The 25,276-nt window shown below is 56.7% G+C and overlaps 1 protein-coding gene across 3 annotated transcripts; it reads left to right on the forward strand.

Annotated features, from left to right (window-relative positions):
- Positions 1 to 78: 78 nt before the first annotated feature.
- SMTNL2 (smoothelin like 2) lies at positions 79 to 25,276 on the forward strand. 3 transcript variants are annotated; one of them, XM_054536003.1, is made up of 8 exons: positions 79 to 202; positions 8,429 to 8,516; positions 8,996 to 9,238; positions 9,900 to 9,975; positions 11,215 to 11,397; positions 12,569 to 12,686; positions 12,880 to 13,031; positions 24,327 to 25,276. In XM_054536003.1, exons 2-8 carry the CDS (start codon positions 8,462 to 8,464, stop codon positions 24,451 to 24,453), a joined length of 954 nt encoding a protein of 317 aa, XP_054391978.1. In that variant the 5' UTR covers positions 79 to 202; positions 8,429 to 8,461; the 3' UTR covers positions 24,454 to 25,276. The 3 variants fall into 3 exon arrangements, with proteins under 3 accessions (XP_054391978.1, XP_002826916.2, XP_054391977.1); XM_002826870.5 differs by lacking the exon at positions 79 to 202 and adding an exon at positions 612 to 1,107; XM_054536002.1 differs by lacking the exons at positions 79 to 202; positions 8,996 to 9,238 and adding an exon at positions 612 to 1,107.

Consider the following 25,276-nt stretch of genomic DNA (forward strand, 5'->3'; position numbering starts at 1 on the left):
CCAGGATCTCCTAACGGAGGTCCTTTGGTGGGTCGGGAGCCTCTACCGACCACTAGTGGGAAGGGCACGAAGATCTTGCTCTACAGAGTAGGACTGGGAGGGGAGAGCGCATAGTCGCAGAGTCAGGGAGGGGACCTCAACACCTGTCTCCTCCCTGAGGTCTTAGAACAGATGCAAGAAATTCCAGGCGAAGGTCCCACAGGTGAGCGTGTGCCTGCGAGAGCCGTGGCCGCTGCATAGGGAGGGCTCCGCGGAGGAGGGCGGCAGCTCTGGGAGCTGTAGGTGTCCCCATTAGCGCGGGAGTCTCCGCCCCCGGCGGAACCTGGGCCTTGCGGGTGAGAGCCCCGAACGAACGCGTCAGCCCGGGTGTGCTCTCTACGGTCCAGGGGGGCCAGGGCCTTTTTCGGGTGGGCCCGCAGCCCCTCCCGCAGGCCGCACGCCGCTCCTCCGGGGTCGCAGGGCTCAGTCAAGAGCCGGGGAGGGGAGAGGCTGGGCGAGCTCTCCCTCCGCACCGACCCGCTGGGCTTCAGGACAGGGGGGTGTCCCGGAGTCGTCCCCGGCTCCGCCCCCAAGGCCCCGCCCCGCGCCCGCCTCCCCGGCCGCCCCTCGAGCGAAGCCAGCCGCGGACGGCCAGTCGCGGCCCCGAGCTGCGGAGCTCGGATCTTCTGTCCGCCTGGCCCGCTCTCGACCCGCGCGCTCCTCTGGGCCATGGAGCCGGCCCCCGACGCCCAGGAGGCGCGCACTGTGCGCGAGGCGCTGGGCCGCTACGAGGCGGCGCTGGAGGGTGCGGTGCGCGCGCTGCACGAGGACATGCAGGGGCTGCAGCGCGGCGTGGAGCGGCGGGTGGCAGAGGCGATGCGCCTGGCCGGCCCCCTGGCGCGCACGGTGGCCGACCTGCAGCGGGACAACCAGCGGCTGCAGGCGCAGCTCGAGCGCCTGACGCGCCAGGTGGAGGCGCTGGGCTTGGCCAGCGGGATGTCCCCGGTGCCCGGCACTCCCGGCACGCCCAGCCCCCCGCCCGCGCCCGGGGTTCCCGACCGCGCGCCCCGCCTGGGCAGCGCACGCTTCGCCAGCCACGCCACCTTCTCGCTGTCCGGCCGCGGCCAGGTGAGCCCGGGGGAGCGCGTGCGCTGGCGCCAGGGAGTGGGGCTCCGAACCGGGTGCCGCCCCTTCTCCCTGACTGCCTGCGTCTGCGCGCGTCTGCGGGGTTGGGGCCTTCACGGGCCGCTCAGACTAGGTGATGGGGGTCCCGCCTCCCCTCCGGAGTTGGAGAGGGCGGGGGGAGGACCGCTTAGCCTGCCAGCTGCACCTGTCTTGGTCCTCCGCCCTTTTTTAGAGCCAGGCTCTGTTTGCTCAGAGTCCTGCCTCCCTCTCTACTCTGTCCCATGACACCAACGGCTTGGGCACCGAAGTCCGGCCCCTGACTGTTCAGCACTGCCTGGAGCCACGCGGGGCATGTTGGAATGGTCAACACCCCTGCCTGCCCCCCACCCTCCATTCACGCTCCCCTGCGTTGCCGCTTCACTGAGGCCTGACGACTCCGGTTATTGATTAACCCAGATTGAGAACTCAGGCCCCTGGATGGGTGGGGAGGGGGGCCGAGGGGGACGCGATCAGCAGCGGCTTTTGGGAACTCTCCATCGCAGGGAGCAAATCCCTTACCGTGAAGGGAGAGAGGTGGAAACTCGCCTTGAGCCGTGTCTAGATTCCTCGGGTCAGTGACTAGCCAGAGGCCCACACCACGTGGGGATGGGGCGGAGGCCAACGTGGACCAGTCACTACCTTGCGCATGGGCCACCCAGAGCGGTTAGAATGTTTCCATGGTGTGTGCAGTGGCCCTTGGGTGGGATTTTCCATCCTGATCAGGCATGTGCTCTCGGGTTGGGTTCCCAGGATCTGGGGCTGTGTAGCCTGCACCTGCTCCCTCCTTGGTGCAATCCGTGGGGCTCTCAGATTTCCCGCTGTGGGCTGGGCTGGACCTCAGGGGGCCTGGAGGAGGGTATCAGATTGGGCCTTCCCCCTGGAGGTCCCATCGAGGGTGGGAGATGGCCCCAGACCAAGTTTGGGCAGCCAGAGATGTTTTGCTCCAAACACAGTAGTTAGCCCCTTCTCAGTGGGTATCCTAGCAAGGCTTTGTGCTGGGGGCCTGGGGCTTGCTGCTACTGGTGCAGATGGGGGTGGGGTGGGGGCTGCGCAGGAAGCCTCAGAAAGGCTGAAAGTACTCACTGGTGAGTGCAGCCTCGAGGTATGCAAGTGGAGTGGGCAGTGGCGAATGCCCCTAGTGTGCTGGGCAGAGGAGCTGGGCTTTGTCCGGCCTGTAAGAAGTTCTTAAACATGTCATGGTGGCAGAACCCGGGAGTGTCCCAGTGCTCCGTGTGAAGCGTCTGGAAATGTGGATACACTTAAGTCTTTCTTATGAACATGACACTCGACATGACCAGGGTCTAAAATCACCACTGTGAGCTCACACGTGCCTCATCAACTGTGTCATCGCTTGTTTCTGAGGTTTTATTTGAACATGCATTTGCTATTTGTCTGCTCATAGCAGCAGCTGTCCAAATTTAAAAAAAAATAATGTCAGAGTCACATATACATGTAGATGTGTGTGTACACACAGAGAGAGAGAGAGAGAGAGAGAAAGGGAGAGAGAGAGAGAGAGAAATTCTCTCCAGTCGTGATTTTTGTCAATGGAGATTAGCCATTGTTCACTAGCACCAAGCTGGTCCTCTAGGTTAGGGGTTGGTGGGTGAAGCTCAGGATGAGGGTCTTCTTTGTGTCTGGCAAGTCCTCTTAGGGGTGGATGGAAGGTGGAGGGTGGCTGGAGGTGGGTAACTTAATTGTGATGGTCCAAGGAGAAAGGAAAGGTCTGAACTGGGCCATGGGCCATGTGTAGAGGGGCTGCCTTGGACAGGGTTTCGGAGGGGGAATGAGCAGATGCAGTAGTCTCAGAGGGGAGCCCTGACTTGGGGGACTGCTGGGTCACAGATCTGGGCGGAGATGCTGGGTTCCACCCAGGTCGTGCTGAATGTGAGGGGGACTATGGGAACTCCAGGTGAAGCTGTCCCAGAGCAGGTGGATTCATGGATCTGGTGCTCCAGAGAGGGAGCAAGCCTGGAGATTAGGGAGCTCTCTGGGCAGAAGCAAAGAGTCCGAAGGAAATAAAAACCAGACCGGGGAACTGCCAGGGAGTGAGGAGGACCGGAGGGTGCACTCTTAGCAAACCAGAGAGGGAGCCCTCCTGGAAGAAGAGGCTGGGGTCAGCGAGGATGCATCGGCCTGTTGGAGAGTGAGGATGGAGACCCAGGCACCCAGGGGTGTGAGCAGCAAGGGTAGCTGAGCACTGTGGGTGGAGCATGGCTATGGTCCCCAGTTGGATTAGAGACTCTGCACCCCTTGAGCCCTGGCTCCTGGGGCCTGAGGCAGCTGCCGCTGGGCTGACCCCAGAAGCACCAATCCCCATCTCTCTTGCTGTCCTCCGTCTCAGGAGCATTGTCACAGCCTCCAGGCCAGTGTCCAGCATCGAGAGGAGGGACTGTGTGGCGCCATCCACATGCTCTGGCTCGTGTGCTGTGACCAGCACTATGTGATCAAGAGCTTGGTCACATACAAGGAGCCAGGGCTCAGGGTGAGACTGGAATGTGGACCACGGACAGAGAGTCACAGCCACACACCAGGCTGCTGGGTGTCTGACCTCTCAGACTTTGTGTCTGTGTAGTGGGGGTCTGGGTGGGACAGTCTCATCCCATCCACATGAGCCAGGGATGGCTGTACTACCTGGCATTGTAGAGGTTGGTGTCACACTGCCCCTCTGTAACAAGCAATGACATTTAGAGACCCAGTTGCTTTCAAACTGGGGACTGAAGGATTGGAGGTAGATTGTCTCCAATATGTGAATGTCCCCTGAACTCAATATAGGAAGGGTTGATCAAGTAATCCTGTCTGGCTGGGAGCAGGGAGCTGGGAGCCAGCCTGGGGCCTGGGGTGGATGGTGGCAGCCTGAGGCCAGGCCCAGGCCCCAGCAGGTTGGGCCAGAGCTGTGGCCTGGAAATGTCATCCTCAGCTGAGCTGGAGCCACTGGGTCCCTATGCCCGAGGCAGCGGAGGCCCCAGGAACAGCTGCCAGGAGCCCCATGTCAGAGGCCCGACCATGAAAGAAGCCAGACTCGCCTTATCTGCCTTCCTTTCCCAGACACACTGTGCGATAAGAGAGTTAAATGCTTTAGGGAGAAGTTTGAATTAAGTCCTTTCAAACGGTGGTGTGAGTGGAGAAGGGCCGGGTCAGCAGTGTAAACTGTCTTAGGATGGGGCTCTGACCCTGCGTGGGCCTCGTCCCCATGGATGGGCCCGTGCAGATCAGGCAGCACCCAGAAGGCCTGAAATATTCTTCCTTCCCCTACAAAAATGTTTAAAAGCTTTGCCAATAAGAAGGTCCCTGAAATCAGACTTAGCTCATCACCCTTCCGCCTTTCCCGTGAGTCTCTCAGGCCTGGGCTCCTTCATGGGGCACCTCCCCCTTCTCAAAACAAAGCCAAGCTGGGGAATCTTGGGGGGTACCAGGCCAGCTCAACAGGACCTGTCCCCAGCCTCAGGCTCTCCAGCGATTTCTGCCCCGGTCCCAGCATACCGAGGCCCCTCCCTGGTTTCCTTCTGCATGACGGCAGCAGGCTGCCCCCATCAAAGGACAGCAGTTGCCCACTGGGGACTCTGCGGGGACAGCTCATTCCAGCCCAGCCCTTTGGTTGAAGAGCTCTGAGTTCTGTGAAGGTCCCGCTGGGTGGTGACCCCAGTCCTCCGCCTTTTCCTCACACTCATTGGCTAAGACAGATCCCGTGGGGCCGGGGCTCATACTGACCCAGGTCCTGGAAGACAACTTTGCCTTGAGTTGTCCTCTCTGCCCCCTAGAAGGCCAGAGCACTTTGTGGACAGAGCCCTGGATTGGGGTGGGAGACCCGAGTCCCGTACTTTGGCTCTGCCACTACCTTTAGCCATGGTGTGGGATTTAGGGCTCCCCTTCCCCCGCCCCGTGTCTTGCTTTCCCCATCTGTGTGATGATGGGTTGGAGGGTGGTCTCAGAACAGCCCCTTGCACCTTGACCTAAGGCATGGGCAGAGCCCTTTCCCCAGGTGAGGAGTCCTTCTAGTCGTGGGGCAGGGGAGCTTGGGAGTCTGGGCTCAGCCCCACACCCCAGCCTGCATTAGCCCAGCCCCTTCCCCTCCTCCCTTTGCCGGAGAACCCTTAGCAGGGATCTAACCAGAATAGAACTTACTCCCATTCTGGTGTAGCACCTGGTCCCCTGGGGCATCATGGGGGTTGTTGAGGGGGCTGCAACGTGCAGGGACAGGCATCTGTGGAGGACCCCCCCACCCACCCATAGAGATACATATTTCCTGGGAAAATGGTTCCACCCTTGGCCTTTCCCCCCAGGGCCCCGCCTGGACCTGTGGAACCTGTCAGACGAGAGCAGGGTGGGTGAGGGGGCACAGAGACCCCAGAGCCTGGTGACCGTGGGGGCCGGGGTTCCAGCTGGACTGGCTGGTTCTCCTCCCCCTGCCGACATGGTCTACACGGCCACAGCGTGGCTCTAGGGACACCCATTCTGCTCTGCGCGCTGGGAGACGCCCTGTGCTTTTCTTGCGTTTCCGAGAATGGGCCTGGGCTCTTCTCCTCCCACTCTTGAATCAAGAGCTGAGGGGTCGCCTCCTCTCCGAGGCTGGCTCTTCCCAGGCTCTGGGTCCTATCTGCTGGGAGCTCTGCAGTGACCCCACTCTGCAGATGGTCCCCTCACCTTTCTCAGCCTATAAATGTGGTCTTGCCTCTTCCTTCTGGAAAAACCCCTCAGACCCTTTCCCCCGGCTCCGCTCAGGGCTAAAGTTACTGTGCTGTCTTCATTTCTCTGGGACCTCTCCGCTAAGCCATCTCCTGTCCCCCGACCTCCTGTCCCCCACCCCATGCTTCTGATCACCCATGACCTCTTCTTTTGCTGAACCCAATGGATGCCTGGTTGGATTTCCTCTTCACCTTTTCCTCAACCCCAGGCTGCCTTTGGACGCACCTGGCTTCTTTTTTTTTTTTTGAGACAGAGTCTCGCTCTGTTGCCCAGGCTGGAGTGCAGTGGTGCAATCTTGGCTCACTGCAACCTCCATCTCCTGGGTTTAAGCGATTCTCGTGCCTCAGCCTCCTGAGTAGCTGGGACTACAGGCATCCACTACCATGCCTAGCTAATTTCTGTATTTTTAATAGAGATGGGGTTTCACCACATTGGCCAGGCTGGTCTTGAACTCGTGACCTCAGGTGATCCACCCGCCTCGGCCTCCCAAAGTGCTAGGATGACAGGCGTGAGCCACCGCGCCCGGCCCTGTGCCTGGCTTCTTGACTCCCTTCCTTCTGGCCTTGGCTCTCTCACCATTCTTTAGGGGCTCCTCCTACGTCTCTGGCTGCTCCTCATTCTCTGCAGACTGCTCTGTTGCTTCCTGAAATGTGGGGGCCTCATCCCAGGGGCCCTAAGCTGCTCTTCCTCTGCTGGGCTTCCAGGAGCCCAGTGGATGCCCCTGACTCCTGTTTTCCCATGTTCATCCTTCTTTTCTCTTAAACTCCAGACTCAAAAATCCAGCTACCTCCTCAGCTCCCTGATGCTCCAGGTGCCCCAGGCCTTCAACATGTCCCACCTGAAACCCTCGTTTACCCCCTAAACCTGCCCTGGCCCACCAAGTCTGGGCTTGGGAGAGGTTTGGCACCCTTCCTCTTCCATGTCCACCCAGTCTCCCGGCCCGATCCCTTTTCCCCAAAGCTCTGAGTCCTTCTTGCCCGTGGTCCTCCCAGTGCCCCATCTCCCCTCCCCAGGTTCCTGCCCAGGACTAGTGAAGTGTCTTGCCATCTGGTCTCCACTCTCTGGCATCTTCTGAAGGGTGTTCCTGAAACACAGAGCCGAGGACCTTGGGCTCCTTCTTGTCTAAGGCGTCAAGTACCCAGGGCCAGCAGCTTGGGCGGCAGGGCACTTCTCCATCTGCCTGTGTCCTGGACGCGCATGATCAGGATACCTGTGCCTTGATGTCTCTCTGCAAAAGCAGACACTAATCACTCTGCTGGGCATGCCCTCCCTTGCTCATCCACCGGGCTCACTCTGGATGTGGCTTAGGCACCCCTGCCTCTGAGAAGCCTTCCTTGCCCCACTGGATCGGATGAAGCCTGTGTGAGGCATCCTTATCCTGGCACGGCCCCCTCTGTTCACCAGCCTGGCTCCCCTAACAGACTGATTCCCCCACGGCAGGGTGGCACCTCCCACACTGGTTGCAAGAGGAGCTGAGCCATCTGGGGTTGCAAGAGGAGCTGAGCCATCTGGGGCCAGGGATGCATCATCATTTGCCTGGGAACCTTGTAGACCAGGGGGCATCTGGGAGAGGCACAGCCGACCTCTCAAGCCGCTCGTCCTGGGCTCGTGGTGGAGCCCCCACCAGCCCCACAGACACTCTCAGCCCTTCACACGCCCTCGCTGTGAGGAGGGCAGGACCAAGGTTGAGGACTTCTCCCCTGGCCACACGTCCCAGCTGTTTTTCGCTGTATAACCTTGAGCAGGGCACATGCCCTCTTGGAGTCCCTGGGTCCCATCTGTCAAATGGCTCTGGCAGCACCTACCTGGGAGGACAGTTGCTATAAGTGGTGTGCCCAGAAAAAGGGCTGGATGTTTGGTAGATGCCGAGTGGCACTTGCCTAGGGTGCTCCCGTTTCTCAAACAGGGAAACAGACCCCGAGGGGAACTGATGTGGCCCAGGTCACATGGGTGGGTGGCAGCACAGCCTGGATCCCAGGCTCCCCACTGGCTCTTGGCCTTGGCTGTCTTGTCTGCCCCCACCTGCCCCATCCACTACTACTGTCCAGCCTGGATGGATGAGTCGCACGGAGCTGATCAGGCGCTTGCACTCTGCATAGCCGGGTAAATCTTGTGTCCCCGCCTCTCACGCAAAGACCTCATCGTGACCAGGACTCTATGGCTCATCGTTGGCCCGGAAGGACCTGGTGCCACTGGTTCCTGCTGCCCCTGCACCGGTAGCCATGCCGACCTGGCGCGGCTGAGAGGGGCAGGGGGCCAGGCACTCCTGACCCCATCATCTGGTCCAGCCTGGGGGAAAGGGTGAGGTGGCCTAATGTCATTGGAACCCTCAATCTTGACTTCTGTCCTCAGCTTTTTGGGACTCTGGGAGGAGCCCAGTGGAGGTGTTTGCCTCCCAGGATCTCAGGGGCTCAGCAGTTGGAGTGGGGCCATTCCAGCTTTTGTTGTGTGACTTGGCCCATCACTTGCTTCCTGGGGGCTGTTTTCTCTCAACATGATTGGTGTTTTGCCAGAACAGGAGGGGATTTGGGGGTGGGCAGCTTTTGGGGGTGGGCAGCTGGCCCTAGCTGATGGGGTCTCGGTGACATTTGTGTCTCTGTAGAGTTTGGATCACGACGAGGCCAGTGAGTTGGAGATGAGAAAGACCTCAAACTCGTGCATCATGGAAAATGGGCACCAGCCGGGGGCAGGTAGGGCTGAGGGCAGAGGAGGGGTGGCTGGGTAGGTTTGGGGGTTAAGTAAGGTCTTGGTCAGCTATCTGTGTCAGGCCGGCCCTTGGCCTGGCGTCGGGGGGACTCTATCCTGAACCCCAGCAGGGAGAGAGGCTGACAGGAGAGCAGCGTCATTCAGTAGAACTTGTAAAACACAGAGGGAAGTTGGGAGATCTCAGGAGGTAGTGAGCCCTCCTGTTTCTAGAGGAAAGCAAGTAGAGGCTGAGGAGCCAACTAGTATTTATTAAGCTGGCCATGAGGGGAAGTTGGGGAAAATCCACTCTGGTTGGAGCAGTAAGATATCCCTGGTAGGGGAGGTCAGGGAGGCTGGAGCAGTCAGAGAGGCCATCCTAGAGGAGGTGGGAGGAGGGCCCAGGAAGGCTACAGCCCTCCTGGGAGGTCTCAGGCCCCTGTGGCTGCCACAGCTGACCACCCACCATGCTGGTCACATGTTCCAGGTCCAGGCGATGGACCCCCTGAGATTGCCCAAAACTTCTCAGCACCAGATCCCCCCAGGCCTCGTCCCGTGAGCCTCTCCTTGCGGCTGCCCCACCAGCCAGTCACGGCCATCACCCGAGTCTCTGACAGGTTCTCTGGGGAGACCTCAGCTGCGGCTCTATCACCCACGTCTGCTGCCACCTTGGGGGGCCTCAACCCAAGCCCCAGCGAGGTCACCACGCCCTGGACTCCCAGTCCTAGCGGTATGAGCTGGAGAGCGTGGCCTTGGGGTAGACCTCCCCTTGGGATGGGAGAGGGAAGGCCGGAGCTGGGGAGTGGGCGTCAGTGGGTGACATGGAAAACGAGGGGCTAAGCCCAGCCCTGCCTCTGTCTGCCATGTCAGCCCCTTCCCTTAGCCTGTCCTCCCAGGCTCCTGCCCAGAGATGCTGTGAAATAGCATCATCCCCTGGTGGGGGCGACCGTGGCTTTTATTACAGTTGGAAGGTGGCCTCTTGCCGTGCACGTTGGGCACTGTCCCCTCCCTCCCTCAAGGCCCCAGGCCTGACTTGGGCCTGTGGTCAGGCCTCCGTGGTATGTCCTGGGGGAAGCCGTGTGGGCCTCTATAGAGAGGGTTTGGGAGCAGTGTTCGCTGGATACATGGCACGGCATGGGCCCTGGGCTCTGTGCTCTCAAGAGCAGGGCAGGGACAGTTGAAAAGACCTCTTTGATGTTGTTGCTGTGTGTGCCCATCCTCCTTTCTCCTCCACTGTCTGCTGGGGCAGGGCCAGCTTAGCCCAGAAGGTTAGCTCATCCATGTAGTGATGCCGGGTAAATAAGGCAGGGCCGGGTCAGAGGAAGGGAGTCTGTGACGGGCCCTCCCTGGGGCCAGGGTTGGTTACTTCTCTCCCTCTCTCTGTTCTGCAGAGAAGAATTCCTCTTTCATGCGGTCTGTGTCGAGCTCTGGCTACGGGGCAGTGACAGCAAGCAAACACAGCGACAGGTGAGTCAGGGCCCGTGTTCCTGTGGGGTCGCTGTGCCCCAGGTGTCCTCTCTGCTTTGGACGCAGGCCGCCCAGGGTTGGCCCTGGGGTTGGTGCCTCCACAGAAGGCTCGGGGCTGGATCTCGGGAGCACTGGACGGCAGGGTTGGGGGGAAGGTCTGAGCAGGGGGAGTGAGGCGGTGGGCCTCGGTGGAGAGTTTCATTTGGAGAAATATGGTCACAGGCTGGTTTCTTTGTGGACTCTTCAAGTCAGTCAAAAGATTGGAGGAGTGGCCGGGCGCGGTGGCTCACACCTGTAATCCCAGCACTTTGGGAGGTTGAGGCGGGTGGATCACCTGAGGTCAAGAGTTCAAGACCAGCCTGGCCAACATGGCGAAACGCCGTCTCCACTAAAAATACAAAAATTAGCTGGGCATGGTGGTGGGTGCCTGTAATCCCAGCTACTTGGGACACTGAGGCAGGAGAATCGCTTGAACCCGAGAAGTGGAGGTTGCAGTGAGCCGAGATGGTGCCACTGCACTCCAGCCTAGGCAACAGAGTGAGACTCTGTCTACAAAAAAAAAATAATAAATTAAAAAATAAAAAATAAAAAAATATTGGAGGAGGCCTCTCAGCCGGCAGGAGGGAGAGGACAGGAGCTTTGTCTTCTTCTGTCCCAGCCAGCTGGGGTCCCTCAGAGCCTGGAACTTCCTGCCCACAGGCTGCGAGCAGGGGCAGGTGAGCGGGGCCTTCCCTGTGGCACAGGCCTCCCCACCTCCAGCCAGCGGGACTGTGATTGGGGGTGGGGGTAGGGTAGCAGGCTTGGCTTTTTTTTTTTCTTTAATAATAAAAGGAGAATTGTGACTTTCTGGCAAACCGTTCTGGGGAAAACAAAGGGGGTCTTATCTCATGGTGGTGGAGGCAGGAGGCCTGGTCCCTCCGGGGCTGGTTCTGAGCACACCTCCTGCCTGAGGAGGGGGTCTCTCTGTCCTCCCCAGGCTTTGACACCTGCAAAGGGGTGGTTATGTCCAGATCGGGACCCAGCGTCTCCTGAGTTGAGCCTATTGGCCAGTCCCTCCAGCCGGCACAATTCAGAAAACCTGCCAAACCAGCTAGGGACCGGAGCAAGGGGGCCTCCTCTCTGAGCGCTCATCACGGTGCAGGCTGCCTTGTCCACACTCAGTGCAATGGAGACCTTGAAGCCTGGTGAGCTAGTGATGGCTCCTGGGCCCAGGTCCCAACTCAGCGATTCTTTCCTCAGCCCACCGCTGGTGACACCACCCCAGTCGCCCGTGTCCCCGCAGCCGCCAGCCATAACTCAGGTCCATCGGCAGGGGGAGCGTCGCAGGGAGCTGGTGAGGTCGCAGACGCTGCCCCGCACCTCGGAGGCGCAGGCCCGGAAGGCATTGTTTGAGAAGTGGGAGCAGGAAACGGCGGCCGGCAAGTACGGATGCTCACTCACAGACAGGCCCTGCCCCACGGTGTGCCCAGACCTGGACGGGGGTTGGGTGGGTGCAGCAGAGCAAGGTTCAGCCCTGTCCTGTTCCCCAGGGTGCTGTTGCCCAAGACAAGATCTCTTGGGCAAGGCACAGAGTTAGGGCTGGGCCACAGGGCAGGTTGGGGGGACAGGGGACCCCAGTTGTTGGGGAAAGACGGCTGTGAGGCGGGGAGCTAGGAAGTCCTGTTGAGAGCCCCTCTTTCCTCCTCCATTCCCGAGGCCCCCTGTCCTGTCTCTGGTGCTGCCAGGCTGCCCTCACACCCACATTCCCCAGGGGTTGTGCCTCCTTTAGTTTCTGGGCATGACCGGGGACTGGATGGGGACTGGGACTCCTGGCCAGAGCTGGGAGCCCCAGCATGGGGTTGGTCTTGCCCGAGGACCAAAGGTGATGCCACGGGGACGAGTGGCCTCCAGCCCGCTGCTAGGTATCGAGAAACGGCTCCTCGGGCTCCAGCTCACCTTTGTATATTCAGCCAGTCCTCGTGTCAGTGCATGGTATTGATGCCTGCTGTGTGCAGAGTGTGGCCCAGGCCTTGTGGGATAATGAAGATGACAGCCAGTCCCTGCTCGACTCTAGTGAGAGGGACCGACCCAGGACGTGTCCCCACTCACCCCAAACAACCTGGTCTAGGCCATTAGGGACTGTCCTTGGGGCCCAGAAGAGGAACTCATCCCTCCTGGCTAGGAAAAAGCATCGGGGAAGGAGGCACCCCATTAAGAGGGGAGCTCAGAAGGACGGGTGGGAGAAAGGAACCAGGAAAGGTGTTCCAGGCAGAAGGCAGGGGCCTAGGGCCATGTGAGCCAAGGTCTTCTGTCTCAGGATTCCCAAGTGACCCCTGCTTCCTGGGTGGGGAATAAACAGGGGATCTGGAGGGCTGTAGGGGTGTGGACAGTCCTGCCACATACCCTCAAAGGAGACTGTGTCGCTGGTATATGGGCCGTGCCGTGGACGTGGGCACAGCTGAGCCCATGTGTGCCGCCAGCATCTCCCCTGGGTGAGCAGAGAAGGTGGGGGCACCCTCCCTGGTGGTGCAGGGACGGCCTCCCCTGCCCCAGACCCGCACTGGGAGATGGCAGCTGGAGGGGCCCCCGCAGCAGGCCTGCCATCTCTCCACAGGGGGAAAGGCGAGGCCCGGGCCAGGCTGAAGCGGTCGCAGAGCTTCGGTGTGGCCAGCGCCAGCAGCATCAAGCAGATCCTGCTCGAGTGGTGCCGCAGCAAGACGCTGGGCTACCAGGTGAGCCCCGGCTCCCCTCTGGCTGCTGGGACCCCCAGCCAAAAGCTTGACCAAGCGTCGCCCCTGTCCTTGTTGTCCCGCCTGGGCAGGAGCCCACTGAGGCTGGGGTTAAGGGGCAGGAACCACAGTAATTATGCCTTCCGAGTGGGTGCCTAGCTGCCCTCCCGCACTGACCCCACTCACCCTGTTGCAGCACGTGGACCTGCAGAACTTCTCCTCCAGCTGGAGCGACGGCATGGCCTTCTGCGCCCTGGTACACTCCTTCTTCCCCGACGCCTTCGACTACAACTCCCTGAGCCCCACGCAGCGACAGAAGAACTTCGAGCTGGCCTTCACCATGGCTGAGTGAGTATGGTGGCTTCTGCTGGCTACCAGCCCCAGCCCAGTCCCTGAGCCCAACTTCTTCCCCAGGTGGGGCATGGGGGCCAGTGGGATGTGGAGCCGCTGTCTGCAAAGCTGAAGGACCCTGGGGCCATGTGGTCTGTGTACCTCTTGTGCAGATGGGAAGACTGAGGCCTGGAGAGGGATTTTCTCAGAGTCACACAGCACTCAGTGGTGGAGGGGGACTCTGTTCCTGGGGACCTGCCCTCTTTGCTGGGTGCCCAGCTTCTGAGGTGCACTCTGGGAGACCAGCCACAGACCAGGCATGAAGGGCAGCAGGACAGGATCCCCCAAAGCTCTGAATCTGTCCTCTCTGGACTGAGGGAGAGATGCCGTTGCTTGCATGAGCCACAGCTGCCAGTTAGCAAGAAACTGGATACGACCTGGGCCACTTGAAAGGAGATTTTTGCTTCCAATAAGATTTTCCTTCCCAAATGGTATTCTAGCATTTACTGTAAAATTGCCTAGCTTCTTAGGTCCCACCTCTAGGGTGAAGATTTGGGGGTGGCTCTGGGGTCAGGAGGCACCTGGAAAGCCAGTTTGGGATTGGTTTTTGGCCGAGGGCCTCAGGAGAGTTGGCAAAGTCAGGTCTGTCTGCCAGGGCTCCAGCGAGGGACGGGGGGCACAGTCAAGAACTGGGCGAGGAGAGTTTAATAAAGGGGCCCTTTACAAAGGCGTGAGCAGGAATGAGGTCGTGAGTCAGGCCTCATGCAGCAGCCTCGGGATAACAGCAGCACGGTGGATCCCAGCCCGTGGCCTGGGTGGGGAGGGCTGTCTGATAAGAGCTGCGCTTTGGGCAAATGGTTGCAGTCAGCTCGCTGCGACCTGGCAGGGAGGGAGCTGTGGATAAGTGTCCCAACCTCACTCCTCTCCTGCCTCACGCCAGGGCCTCTTGGTGACTGAACCCAATCTGAAGACAGAGGGCCGGGAGCCGTCGCTGTGGTTCATCCTGGCCCCCAGGGCAGGGAGCAGGGCACAGATGAGTGGTGTTCGGAGCTGCCCGACGCTAAGCTCTCTGAAGCTCAGAGAGAACTAAGGCCGTCCCCAAAGCAGAGTCTTCTGGAGGGCGCGTTTGTTATTCTCTCCCTGCCTTTGTGCCTGGTGTTGTCAGCCTCTGACGTCGGTCTACAACTGACCATGTTTGTTTCTGGTCTGAGTCCTCAGTGCCCACATTTAAGAGTGGTCCTTCGCCGGGCGCGGTGGCTCCCACCTGTAATCCTAGCACTTTGGGAGGCCGAGGCGGGTGGATTGCCTGAGCTCAGGAGTTCGAGACCCGCTTGGCCAACACGGTGAAACCCTGTCTCTACTAAAATACAAAAAATTAGCCAGGCATAGTGGTAGGCGCCTGGAGTCCCAGCTACTCAGGAGGCTGAGGCAGGAGAATTGTTAGAACCCAAGAGATGGAGGTTGCAGTGAGCCGCGATCGCGCCACTGCACTCCAGCCTGGGTGGCAGAGTGAGACTCAGTCTCTTAAAAAAAAAAAAAAAAAGTGGTCCTCATGGGCTTGTTGGGTTAAAGCAGTCTCACCCCAGGCCTCACCTGCCTTCCTCATTCCTTTCCCAGCCCAACCACAAACCACCTGGCCCTGGCCCCAGTCCCGGCCCTGGCCCCAGTCCCAGCCCTGGCCCACCACCCCGGCCCCCGAGCCTGGCCAGGGAAGGAACCAGAGCCAGTGGGTCTTGTAACCTGCACTTGGTATTGTAAGTCTCACTTTGACCTGAGACAACTCTCACTCCGAGGACAGAATCGAGACTGGCTCTGAGCTCCTCAGCCTGACTTTTTGGAATATCGGTATCAGCCCTGTTATGTTGCCTTGGATGACGCGCTTGGACTCAGCCCCCTGGGGTCACAAGAACCCCTTGTATACTTTAAAAGCCTTTCTGTCTTGGCTGCTTGGGGTTAGCTGTCATCCTAATTGCAGAAACAGCTCTGGACGAGCGTGTTGTACAACTGGATCCAGACGACAGTGAGGTGGAGCCAAGGGGAATGGGTGGTGCAGGGAGCGGGCAGCTCATGAGGATGGGGCCCAGCTGCCGAAGCCCAGACGTGGCAACCATCAGTCAGACTGTCAGAGGACACAGGGTCAGGGTATCGGGGTGGATACCCCCAGCACCCACCCCAGCGGCAAGGTCACTCCAGCACCCACCCCAGCAGCAAGATCATCCTAGCACCCACCCCAGCGGCAAGGTCACTCTAGCACCCACCCCAGCAGCAAGATCATCCTAGCACCCACCCCAGTGGCGAGGTCACTCTAGCACCCACACCAGCGGCCAGATCATCCCAGCACCCACCCCAGCGGCGAGGTCACTCTAGCACCCGCCCCAGCGGCGAGGTCACTCCAGCACCCACCCCAGCGGCGAGGTCATCCTAGCACCCACTCCAGTGGCGAGGTCACCCCCACACCCACCCCAGGGTGAGGCCACACTGTCTTGCAGGGTTCTTTGTTGTCTAAGTCCAGTGATGCCCGCTTATGCCCTGGTCACCTTGGTCACCCTCCGCCCTAGACCAGGCTAGGCTGTGGCAGGGAGAGGGATGCCCTGGGCCATGGGGTGGTGGCCTCGTGCCCCAGCCTGCAGGGAACACAGCTCCCCTTGGCAGCCAGAGCCAGAGCAATTCCGGGCTGTGCTTCCCCAGCATGAGGTTTGAGTTCAGGGAGCTTCTAGACTCCAAACAGATGTTTCTTCTATTCCCAGCTTGGTGGGGTGATGGGGAGGCAGCGGCGGAGGCTGGTCCAGGTTTTGCCTTCTGCCTTCCCGGAGCACACAGCAGGGTAAAAACGTGGGCCCCGCCTCCCGGTGGCCTGGGCCTGCTCCAGCTGTGGAGAGGGGCAGAGAGGATGGGTCTGATGAAGCCGCTGAGATGAGTTCTTGCTTTTCTGCTGACTCGAGGGCGTGGGGAGGGGCGTCCACCGCAGGCCCGTGCGGGGGGTCGGGGGAGTTTGCTCAGAGCCTGGGAAGAGGCCTCCCCTCATGACTCATCCATAAGATGATCTCGCAGGTACTAGGGGGAGAGGGCTGGGAAGACTGGCTCGCCTGCCTGGGGCCTCTGGGGAGGACGACAGCTTGGATCACCTCCTTTCTTGGACAATAGGCTGGTGAGAAGAGCTGGCGGGAAAGCTCAGGGACAGCTGCCTGAGGATACTAGCTGTCAGTGTCCTCACCGATATTCCTGAGGTTTGCGGCAAAGGCTGAGCAGACGCACGCGTGCTGCTAAAGCCACCCAGGGTCGTGCAGGCAGCAGGACCACAGGTCTAAGAAAGGCAGCTTGGGGGCAGGCAGGGTGGGATGAGAGGAGCCTGGGGTCTGACAAAGACAACTTCTGGAAGGGAAAGGAGGACACAGGTCCCCAAACCAAGGGTTCACCTTGCGTGAGGAATGAAGCATTTCCCCGAGCAAGTGCCTTAAAGGCACAAGGATCAAGGATGCACCAGGGACCTTTGGAGTAAAAGTGGTGTGTGCTGCCCTCCCCCAACCCCCACCTGATAATTTATGGTCCCAGAGATTCCTGGTGGCCTAATCTGTGTGAATGATGCGGTGTTGACAGCACAGAGAGCTTCCCTTGCCTGACAGGTGTTCAGGGTCTGGAACGAGGGAGGACCAGCCCCTTTTATGGAAGGGGCTGAGTCAGGCAAGCGCCTGACCCTTCTGCACCCGTCCTCTCCACCTCTGCAGAGGCGGAGTGCAGGACGTGCAGCCCCAGGCTTCCCGCTTGCCCTGCGGGGAATGTGTCCTGCTCTCGGGTTACGCTGGAGCAGAAGGGGCTTCCAGGCTATTTGTAGTGCCCATGTGTCTCTGTCTAAAACCAGATAGGAGGCAGTAGTCCCAGTCCTGGCATCCTGGTCTGCATTTAGAGCAGGCTTAAAAAATAAAAATAACCCCCAAACCCGTCCTCCAGCTCCCTTACAGGCCAGCCCTGTGGTAGCTGAAGCTCACAATAGACAGGAGTAGGAGAAAGCCCTTTCAGCCTTTTCCCCACCCCACTGATGCGGGGCACAAGCAAAGCCACTTTAAAAATGGTAGTCAGGATTGGCCGGGCACAGTGGCTCATGCCTGCGATCCAATCCCAGCACTTTGGGAGGCCAAGGCGGGTGGATTGCTTGAGCTTAGGAGTTTGAGACCAGCTTGGGCAACATGGCAAGACCTCAACTTTATAGAAAATACAAAAAATTAGCTGGGTGTGGTGGTGCACACCTGTGGTCCCAGCTACTTGGGAGGCTGAAGTGAGAGGATTGCTTGAGCCCAGAAGGCAGAGATTGCAGTGAACCCAGATGGTGCCACTGCGCTCCAGCCTGGGCAACAGAGTGAGACCTCATCTCAAAAAAAAAAAAAATGTAGTCAGCCCATGTTAACTCTGGTTCTTGCTATGGAATGGCATTTAAAGTGATTTGTACTTTCTCCTTTGAACTTTCTGTTTGAATGATTGATTGATTGATTGACTGATTGATTGACACAAGGTCACACTTTGTCTCCCAGGCTGGAATACAGTGGTGCAATCACAGCTCACTGTAGCCTCAGACTCCCAAGCTCAAGTGATCCTCCTGCCTCGGCCTCCCAAGTAGCTGGGACTACAGGCACACACCCCCACACTTGGCTATTTTTTTTTTTTTTAGAGACGGGGTCTCACTATGTTGGCCAGACTGGTCTCAAACTCCTGGCCTCAAGTGATCCTCCCGTCTCAGCCTCCTGAAGTGCTGGGATTACAGGCGTGAACCACCGCACTTGGCCTGTTTGAATCATTAAAACAAACCTGTATCATTTTTACAAAAGGAGTTTGTTTGTTTGTTTTTTAATTTAAAAGGCAATTGGGACTTCTAATATTTGGAGACTCAAACATTTTTTATAAAAGTCAATGCTGATCATCACTTTCTTTTTCTCCTGTCTCCCGGGTTTTGTCCAGCCTATGTCTGCAGCTTCCAGGAATCTTGCCATCACAGGTCAAATATCCCTTATCCAAAATGGCCTGGGACCAGAGGTGTTTTGGATTTTAGATTCTGGAATATTTGCATTATATAATACTTACTGGTTGAGCATCCCAAATTTAAAAAATCCAAAGGCTCTAAAATCTGAAACTTTTTGAGTGCCAGACATGATGCTCAAAGGAAATGCTCATTGGCGCATTTTGGATTTGGTATGGTGAACCTGTGCCATTGAAGTTAGCACCATGTCTCTGAGAGAGAGTGCTCCCTTTGCGGGGACAATCTGGGGTGGAAGGCAGGTGCTTTTTTTTTTTTTTTTGAGATGGAGTTTCGTTCTTGTTGCCGAGGCTGGAGTGCAATGGAGTAATCTCAGCTCACTGCAACTTCCACTTCCTGGATTCAAGCGATTTTCCTGCCTCAGCCTCCCGAGTAGCTGGGATTACAGGCACCCGCCACCACGCCCGGCTAACTTTTGTATTTCTAGTAGAGACAGAGTTTCACCATGTTGGCCAGGCTGGTCTCAAACTCCTGACCTCAGGTGATCTACTTGCCTCAGCCTCCCAAAGTGCTGGGATTACAGGCGTAAGCCACTGCGCCCAGCTAATTTTTGTATTTTTAGTAGAGATGGGGTTTTGCCATGTTACCCAGGCTGGTCACGAACTCCTGACCTCAGGTGATCCGTGGAAGGCAGGTGCCCTTGAGGGTCTGCTGTGAGCTGTGCTTCAAAGACAGAGAGTGGTCTCTGCCTATGGGAGGGGGAATTTGGAGCTCCCCAGGAAAAGAAGGGGGTGAAGAGCAAAGGTGGCAGAGGTGAAGAAAAGGAGCCAGGAGACGGTGGTTGCGTGTTGCATATTGTGACCCCTCCCTGCTCCCCTAGGAACCCCTACACTCTCATGTACTCAACTTAGAAATAACAACAGTGGGGACCAGATGGCGCAGTGCCCTTGCTGCCTGCTGGGGAAGCCAGCGATCTGGACAGCGGAGGATGACACAGGGTATGGCATCCACTCCCATCCTGACTGCCACCCTGGACTTGAAGACTTGCCACCAGGGCAGGGGCCAGGGGTCATTATCAGAGGGTAAATGCAGCCTCTAGAATGAGGAGGGGGTCAGCTTGCTGTCTTCTGCACAGGGTGGACAACACCCGGAAAATGCCAGCAATTCTGAGGGCCTCCTATGAAGTGGGTTAGGGAGTGGCAAGACCTGGTTCAGAGAGGTGGGTCCTGGGTATCCTTTGTGGGGACAGTTAAGGAACCAGAGCTATTTAGTTCAAAGAAAGACATGGAAGGAAGGTTTTCTTCTGGCATGTGAAGGGTTCTTGCATGGGGGAAGAAATTAGACTGAGAATAAGTAGCCTTGTGGGGTCAGTAGGTAGAAAGTACGCACAGGCACAAATAGCATAAGAAATGTCAGAAGAACTTTCTCGTGGTCAGAGAATCTGCAGAGGGTTCTGAGCTGTCCTTGGAGGAAATTGGGTCCCCTTTCCCTGCACCCTGAGATGAACAAGCTGAGGCAGGGCCTTTATAGAGGTGACTGGTGCTTCTGATGGGGGTGTTTGGATGCTTGGAGGTCCTAGAGTCCTCATGCTGTCCCTATTTAACATGTGGCACCACTGAGGCCACCATTGTCAGTGCTGATAACGTGAGCATGTGTGGAGCCTGTTTCTACACACCTGGGATCCTCCAAATAGCAGGTATGGGAGTGGAGGTGCCCCAGCTGTGTGGCAGATGGAAAGGAGGGCACCAGATATGAAATGATCGCTCAGGAAGGTGAACTCAGGTCCCCAGCCTCTCTGAACTCAGATTTTCTTTTCTTTTCTTTTTTTTTCCTTGAGATAGAGTCTCACTCTGTCGCCCAGGCTGGAGTGCAGTGGCATGATCTCGGCTCACTGCAACCTCTGCCTCCTGGGTTCAAGTGATTCTCCTGCCTCAGCCTCCCGAGTAGCTGGGACTACAGGCATGCGCCACCATGCCCGGCTAATTTTTGTATTTTTAGTAGAGACGGGGTTTCACCATGTTGGCCAGGCTGGTCTCCAACTCCTGACCTCAAATGATCTGCCCACCTCAGCCTCTTAAAATGTTGGGATTACAGGCGTGAGCCACCGTGCCCGGCCTGAACTCAGATTTTCAATCCTTTATCATTGACAAAGCACCTTTGCATGCTTGCTTGCATCAGAGGGCCAACTTCCCTGACATCGAGCCCTGCCCTGGCCTGTCCCAGGGAGAATGGGTGCCTGCTCATTGGGCCAAACCCACTCATCACCCCACAAAGCCTGTTGGATTCACTTACAGGCCACCCGCTACAACCCCAAGCAGGAGGTGGGGAGGGGATCCAAGACAGATGTCTCCATTTCGCCTTGACATTTGGTTTCTGATAGGAGGCCTGGCATCCAGCCAGCACAGCAGAGCAGGGCCTGCGGGTAATGTTACAGTCTTTGTCTCTGGAGCACACAGCCGCGTGAGTCCTGGTAGAAAGTGCTGAGTGCGTCGTGCCAAACTGGGATGGGTCAGAGGAGTCTTGCTCACTCACTGGGGTCTCCCCTCTGGCTGGGCTCTCTGGGGAACAAGATGCATAAAGACACATTGTGGAATCATAGCCTCGTAACAGGCCTACTGGGAGGGACAGCAGAGGTGGTATTCTGGTATTTTTCTTTTTTTTTTTTGAGACGGAGTCTCTCTCTGTCACCAGGCTGGAGTGCAGTAGCACGATCTCGGCTCACTGCAACCTCCACCTCCTGGGTTCAAGCGATTCTCCAGCCTGTCTCCCAAATAGCTGGGATTTCAGGCATGCACCACCATGCCCGGCTAATTTTGTATTTTTAGTAGAGACAGGGTTTCACCATGTTGGTCAGGCTGGTTTGGAACTCCTGGCCTCAGGCGATCCGCCCGCCTCGGCCTCCCAAAGTGCCGGGATTACAGGTGTGAGCCACCATGCCCGGCCAGTGTCGCGATTTTCTGCTAAGGAAATGGGCACAGAACAGTGAAGCAATTGGAGGAGTCGGGGTTTGAACTCGACTATTTTGATTTCACATTCAGCCCTCTTCTCTGTGATCTACCCTGCTTCTTTAAAGCAAGGCATGATCATCAAAATGGCAACAAGAATAATCTCTGACTTCTTTGTTTGTTTTGGTTTTGGTTTTTTCGAGGCAGGGTCTGGCTCTGTCACCCAGGCTGGAGTGCAGTGGTGCAATCTGGGCTCACTGCAGCCTCCACCTCCTGGCCTCAAGCGATCCTCTCACCTCAGCCTCGAGTAGCTGGGACTACAGGTGCACACCACCATGCCTGGCTAATTTTTAAAACTTTTTATAGAGACGGGGTTTTGCTGTGTTGTCCAGGCTGGTCTCAAACTCCCAGGCTCAAGTGATCCTCCAGCTACGGCCTTCCAAAGTGCTGGGATGACAGGCATGAGCCACTGTGCCCGGCCTAATCTTTAACATTTATTAGCTCTTTCGATGTGCCCTTTGCTATTCTACCTGATTTGCATGGGTTTATAATTTTCATACCACTCTTTTGAGGTGGATATAATTCACAGATGGAGAAACTGAGGCCCAGAGAAATGAAGTGTGTTGCCCGCGGATATATGGCTTGGAAGAGATGGAGCTGGGATTTGAACCCTGACAGCCATGGGCTTATTGATGGAAAAAAAAAAAAAAAAAAGACTGGCGACCCCTGGAACTACAAAAGTACACACAGCTGCTGAAGGAAGGGCACTGACAATCAGGCCAAGTGCGATCGTTTTTGCCTTTTTAGTTCTGCCTGATAATGTCAGGCCGGCTCCATCTGGTGCCCAGGGGACCCAGGCATACTGTAAGCAGAGTCAGAGGAGGCAGGCGGCGCAGGGCTGGGCATTCCAGAGGCTGTCTGTTGTTATTTCAGGACCCGCTGCTGAGATGAGCAGGGCGATGTGTCTTGACTCTTGATGTTCCTCTTCCCACGTCCACGAGGCCTTCAGCCTCCCTCTGAGCCCCATTGGAAGGCCACGGTGTACACACGAGTCTAAACCAGTGCAGCCAAAAGTTCAACCAGTATTTCCCAGGGCAGGAGGCAGAGGGCCCTGGGGGGCTGGGGGGTGGGGCGGCAATGATTTTAAGCAATCTTTTTTTTTTTTTTTTGAGACGGAGTCTCGCTCTGTCGCCCAGGCTGGAGTGCAGTGGCACGATGGCACGATCTCGGCTCACTGCAACCTCTGCCTCCCAGGTTCAAGCGATTCTCCTGCCTCAGCCTCCCGAGTAGCTGGAACTACAGGTGCCCACCACCACGCCTGGCTAATTTTTCGTATTTTTAGCAGAGACGGGGTTTCACTATGTTGGCCAGGATGGTCTCAATCTCTTGACCTTCTGATCCGCCCGCCTCGGCCTCCCAAAGTGCTGGGATTACAGGCGTGACAAGCAATCTTTTAAACTGCCAGATATGACTTATTAGTAGACTATAAAATCCATTTAGTGCTTCATGACCAGCATTTTTTTTTTTTTTTGAGACGAAGTCTCACTCTTGTCCCCCAGGCTGGAGTGCAGTGACGCGATCTCAGCTGACTGCAACCTCTGCCTCCCGGGTTCAAGCGATTCTCCTGCCTCAGCCTCCCGAGTAGCTGGGATCACAGGTGCATGCCACCATGCCCAGCTAATTTTTGTATTTTTGGTAGAGACAGAGTTTCACCTTGTTGGCCAGGCTGGTCGAACTCCTGACCTCAGGTGATCTGCCCGCCTCTGCCTCTCAACGTGCTGGGATTACAGGCGTGAGCCACCACGCCCGGCCATGACCAGCATTTTAAAGAGGTGGGATTGGGGAGGGCTACGGGAGAGAAATAAACATGAAGTATCATGAGAAAATATATGTAGTGGTAAAGATAAGTATTTCTGTGAAACTTTGTTTCCACATACATGTAAGCATGTGCTCAATCATGATAAAAACATCTTCCTTACTCTGGATCACAGTAAAAAAAAAAAAAAAAAGGTCTAAAAGCACTTTCAGGAAGTAAATGGGTAATTTATTTTTTGCTTTATTAGTTTTACATTTATTTTAATAACTCGGTGTTCCATATACTATTGATTTTTTTTTTTTTTTTTTTTTTTTTTGAGACAGAGTTTCACTCCATCGCCCAGGCTGCAGTGCAGTGGCACGATACCTTCACCTCTTGGGTCCACGCAATTTTCCTGTCTCAGCTTCCTGAGTAGCTGGGACTACAGGCATGTGCCACTACGCCTGGCTAATTTTTGTATTTTTAGTAGAGACAAGGTTTTACCATATTGGTCAGGCTGGTCTCGAACTCCTGACCTCAGGTGACCCGCCTGCCTCTGCCTCCCAAAGTGCTGGGATTACAGGTGTGAGCCACCACATCCAGCCTACTTTTTTTTTTTTTTTAGCTTAAATATAGTTTCACTTCAAATTTAAATACAATATGCCAGGTACTGTGGGTCACGTGTGCCTGTAATCACAGCTACTCAGGAGGCTGAGGTGGGAAGATCGCTTGAGGCAGGTGTTCAAGACCAGTCTCGGTAACATAGTGAGACCCCATCTCTACAAAACTATTTTTAAAAAACTAGCTGGGCCGGGCGTGGTGGCTCATGCCTGTAATCCCAGCACTTTGGGAGGCCAGGGCAGGTGGATCACCTGAGGTCTGGAGTTCGAGACCAGCCTGGCCAACATGGTGAAACCTCGTCTCTACTAAAAATACAAAAAAAAATTAGCCAGGCGTGGTGGCGGACACCTGTAATCCCAGCTACTCGGGAGGCTGAGGCAGGAGAATCGCTTGAACCCGGGAGGCAGAGGTTGCAGTGAGTCAAGATTGTGCCAGTGCACTCCAGCATGGGCAACAAGAGCAAAACTGTCTCAGAAACAAAACAAAACAAAAAAGCAAACAACTAGCTGGGCACGGTGGTGTGTGCCTGGAATCACAGCTACTTGGGAAGACAAGGCGTGAGGATCACTTGGGCCTAGGAGATCAAGGCTACAGTAAGCTAGGATTGTACCACTGTACTCATGCTCTGTTGCTCATGCCTGGGCAACAGAGCAAGACCCTGTCTCTAAAAAAATCCCAAATTAAATAAAGTAAGTCTGTTTAAATGAAAACATGAATTGTAGAGGTGGCTCATAAATCTGGGAGTCTGGGAAACACTGCATTGGAGTCAGTGACTCCAAGAGTTCTGCCAGGGTTATCTGAATTCCCCGCTGGTGGGTCCTTGGGAACCTCTGGCTGCAGGCTGAGCTCTGTTCCCGGGATGGGTCCTTGGGAACCTCTGGCTGCAGGCTGAGCTCTGTTCCCGGTACCAAGACACCGGCCCTGTCGCGGCTGTGGGGCTGGCTGATGGCTGGGACTGCCGTTCTGACGGGGCTTGTGTGTTTCAGGAATCTGGCCAACTGTGAGCGCCTCATCGAAGTGGAGGACATGATGGTGATGGGCCGCAAGCCGGACCCCATGTGTGTCTTCACCTACGTCCAGTCGCTGTACAACCACCTGCGTCGCTTCGAGTAAAGCCCCTGAGCCTGGATTGCCAAAGAGCAGCCCCAGGAAGAGGCCGGGGGTCCGTTTGCGATTCCCCAGCCAGGATGCCCCCAGGAGCCTTGCCGTTTGGTGTGAGCGCGCTGTTTGTTCTGTGGCATGTGACCGCACTCCCCTTCGAGCCCAGCTGTGTTACTGATTAAAAGTACTGCTGAGCTGTGGTCCGACAGCGCTGATCACAGCCAAGGGCTCGGAGGAAAAGGAAAAATTATGAGAGAGAGAGACGTTGGTGCTAAGTAATGATCTTCCTAAAGAAATGCTTGTGTTTATAGCTTCCAGAATGCTAATCTACGATTTTCCCTCTGGTGAATTCGATACATCGGCTTTACAGGGTTACAGTGATTACCAAGTGTTTTTTTATCAAAATACCCAGAGTTTTTTACTTCCTCACGCGATTGTAGGTTCCTCTCCTCCCTCCCTCTGAGCCACTGCCAGGAAACAGAGAGACTGCTTAATCAGCAGCTTGACAAAGAAGACCGCAAGTCTTGGGAAGAAACAGTTTAATCACTCCCAAGTCCTGGGCAACAGATGACCTTCAAGTCACCTCCGCTCTCCAGGGAGATGGGAAGGCTCTCCTCTTGGTCCCAAAGTCCTCCTGTTCTTCCCAGGAGGCCCCACAAGTGTTCGGCTAAGCACAGGCTCTCGGGAATTTAACACTTTTGGGGAAGGAATAGGCCCTTTGTGCTGAGAGAGAGTTTTTATTCACATCTTTTTTAGGGGATTTGCTGCAGATATTTATAAAAAGTAACTCCCTCTGTACAACTGACCCATTTGTACATAAAAAAGATGTGTTGAA

The sequence above is a fragment of the Pongo abelii genome, chromosome 19 (genome assembly GCF_028885655.2).
Source record: "Pongo abelii isolate AG06213 chromosome 19, NHGRI_mPonAbe1-v2.0_pri, whole genome shotgun sequence".
Taxonomy (NCBI): domain Eukaryota; kingdom Metazoa; phylum Chordata; class Mammalia; order Primates; family Hominidae; genus Pongo; species Pongo abelii.

Coding starts and splice junctions, on each gene's coding strand:
- SMTNL2 (XM_002826870.5), top strand. CDS start 709: ATGGAGCCGGCCCCCGACGCCCAGGAGGCGCGCACTGTGCGCGAGGCG. Junction 1,108..8,428: donor CGCTGTCCGGCCGCGGCCAG/GTGAGCCCGGGG, acceptor GTGTCTCTGTAG/AGTTTGGATCACGACGAGGC. Junction 9,976..11,214: donor GCAAGCAAACACAGCGACAG/GTGAGTCAGGGC, acceptor TTCTTTCCTCAG/CCCACCGCTGGTGACACCAC.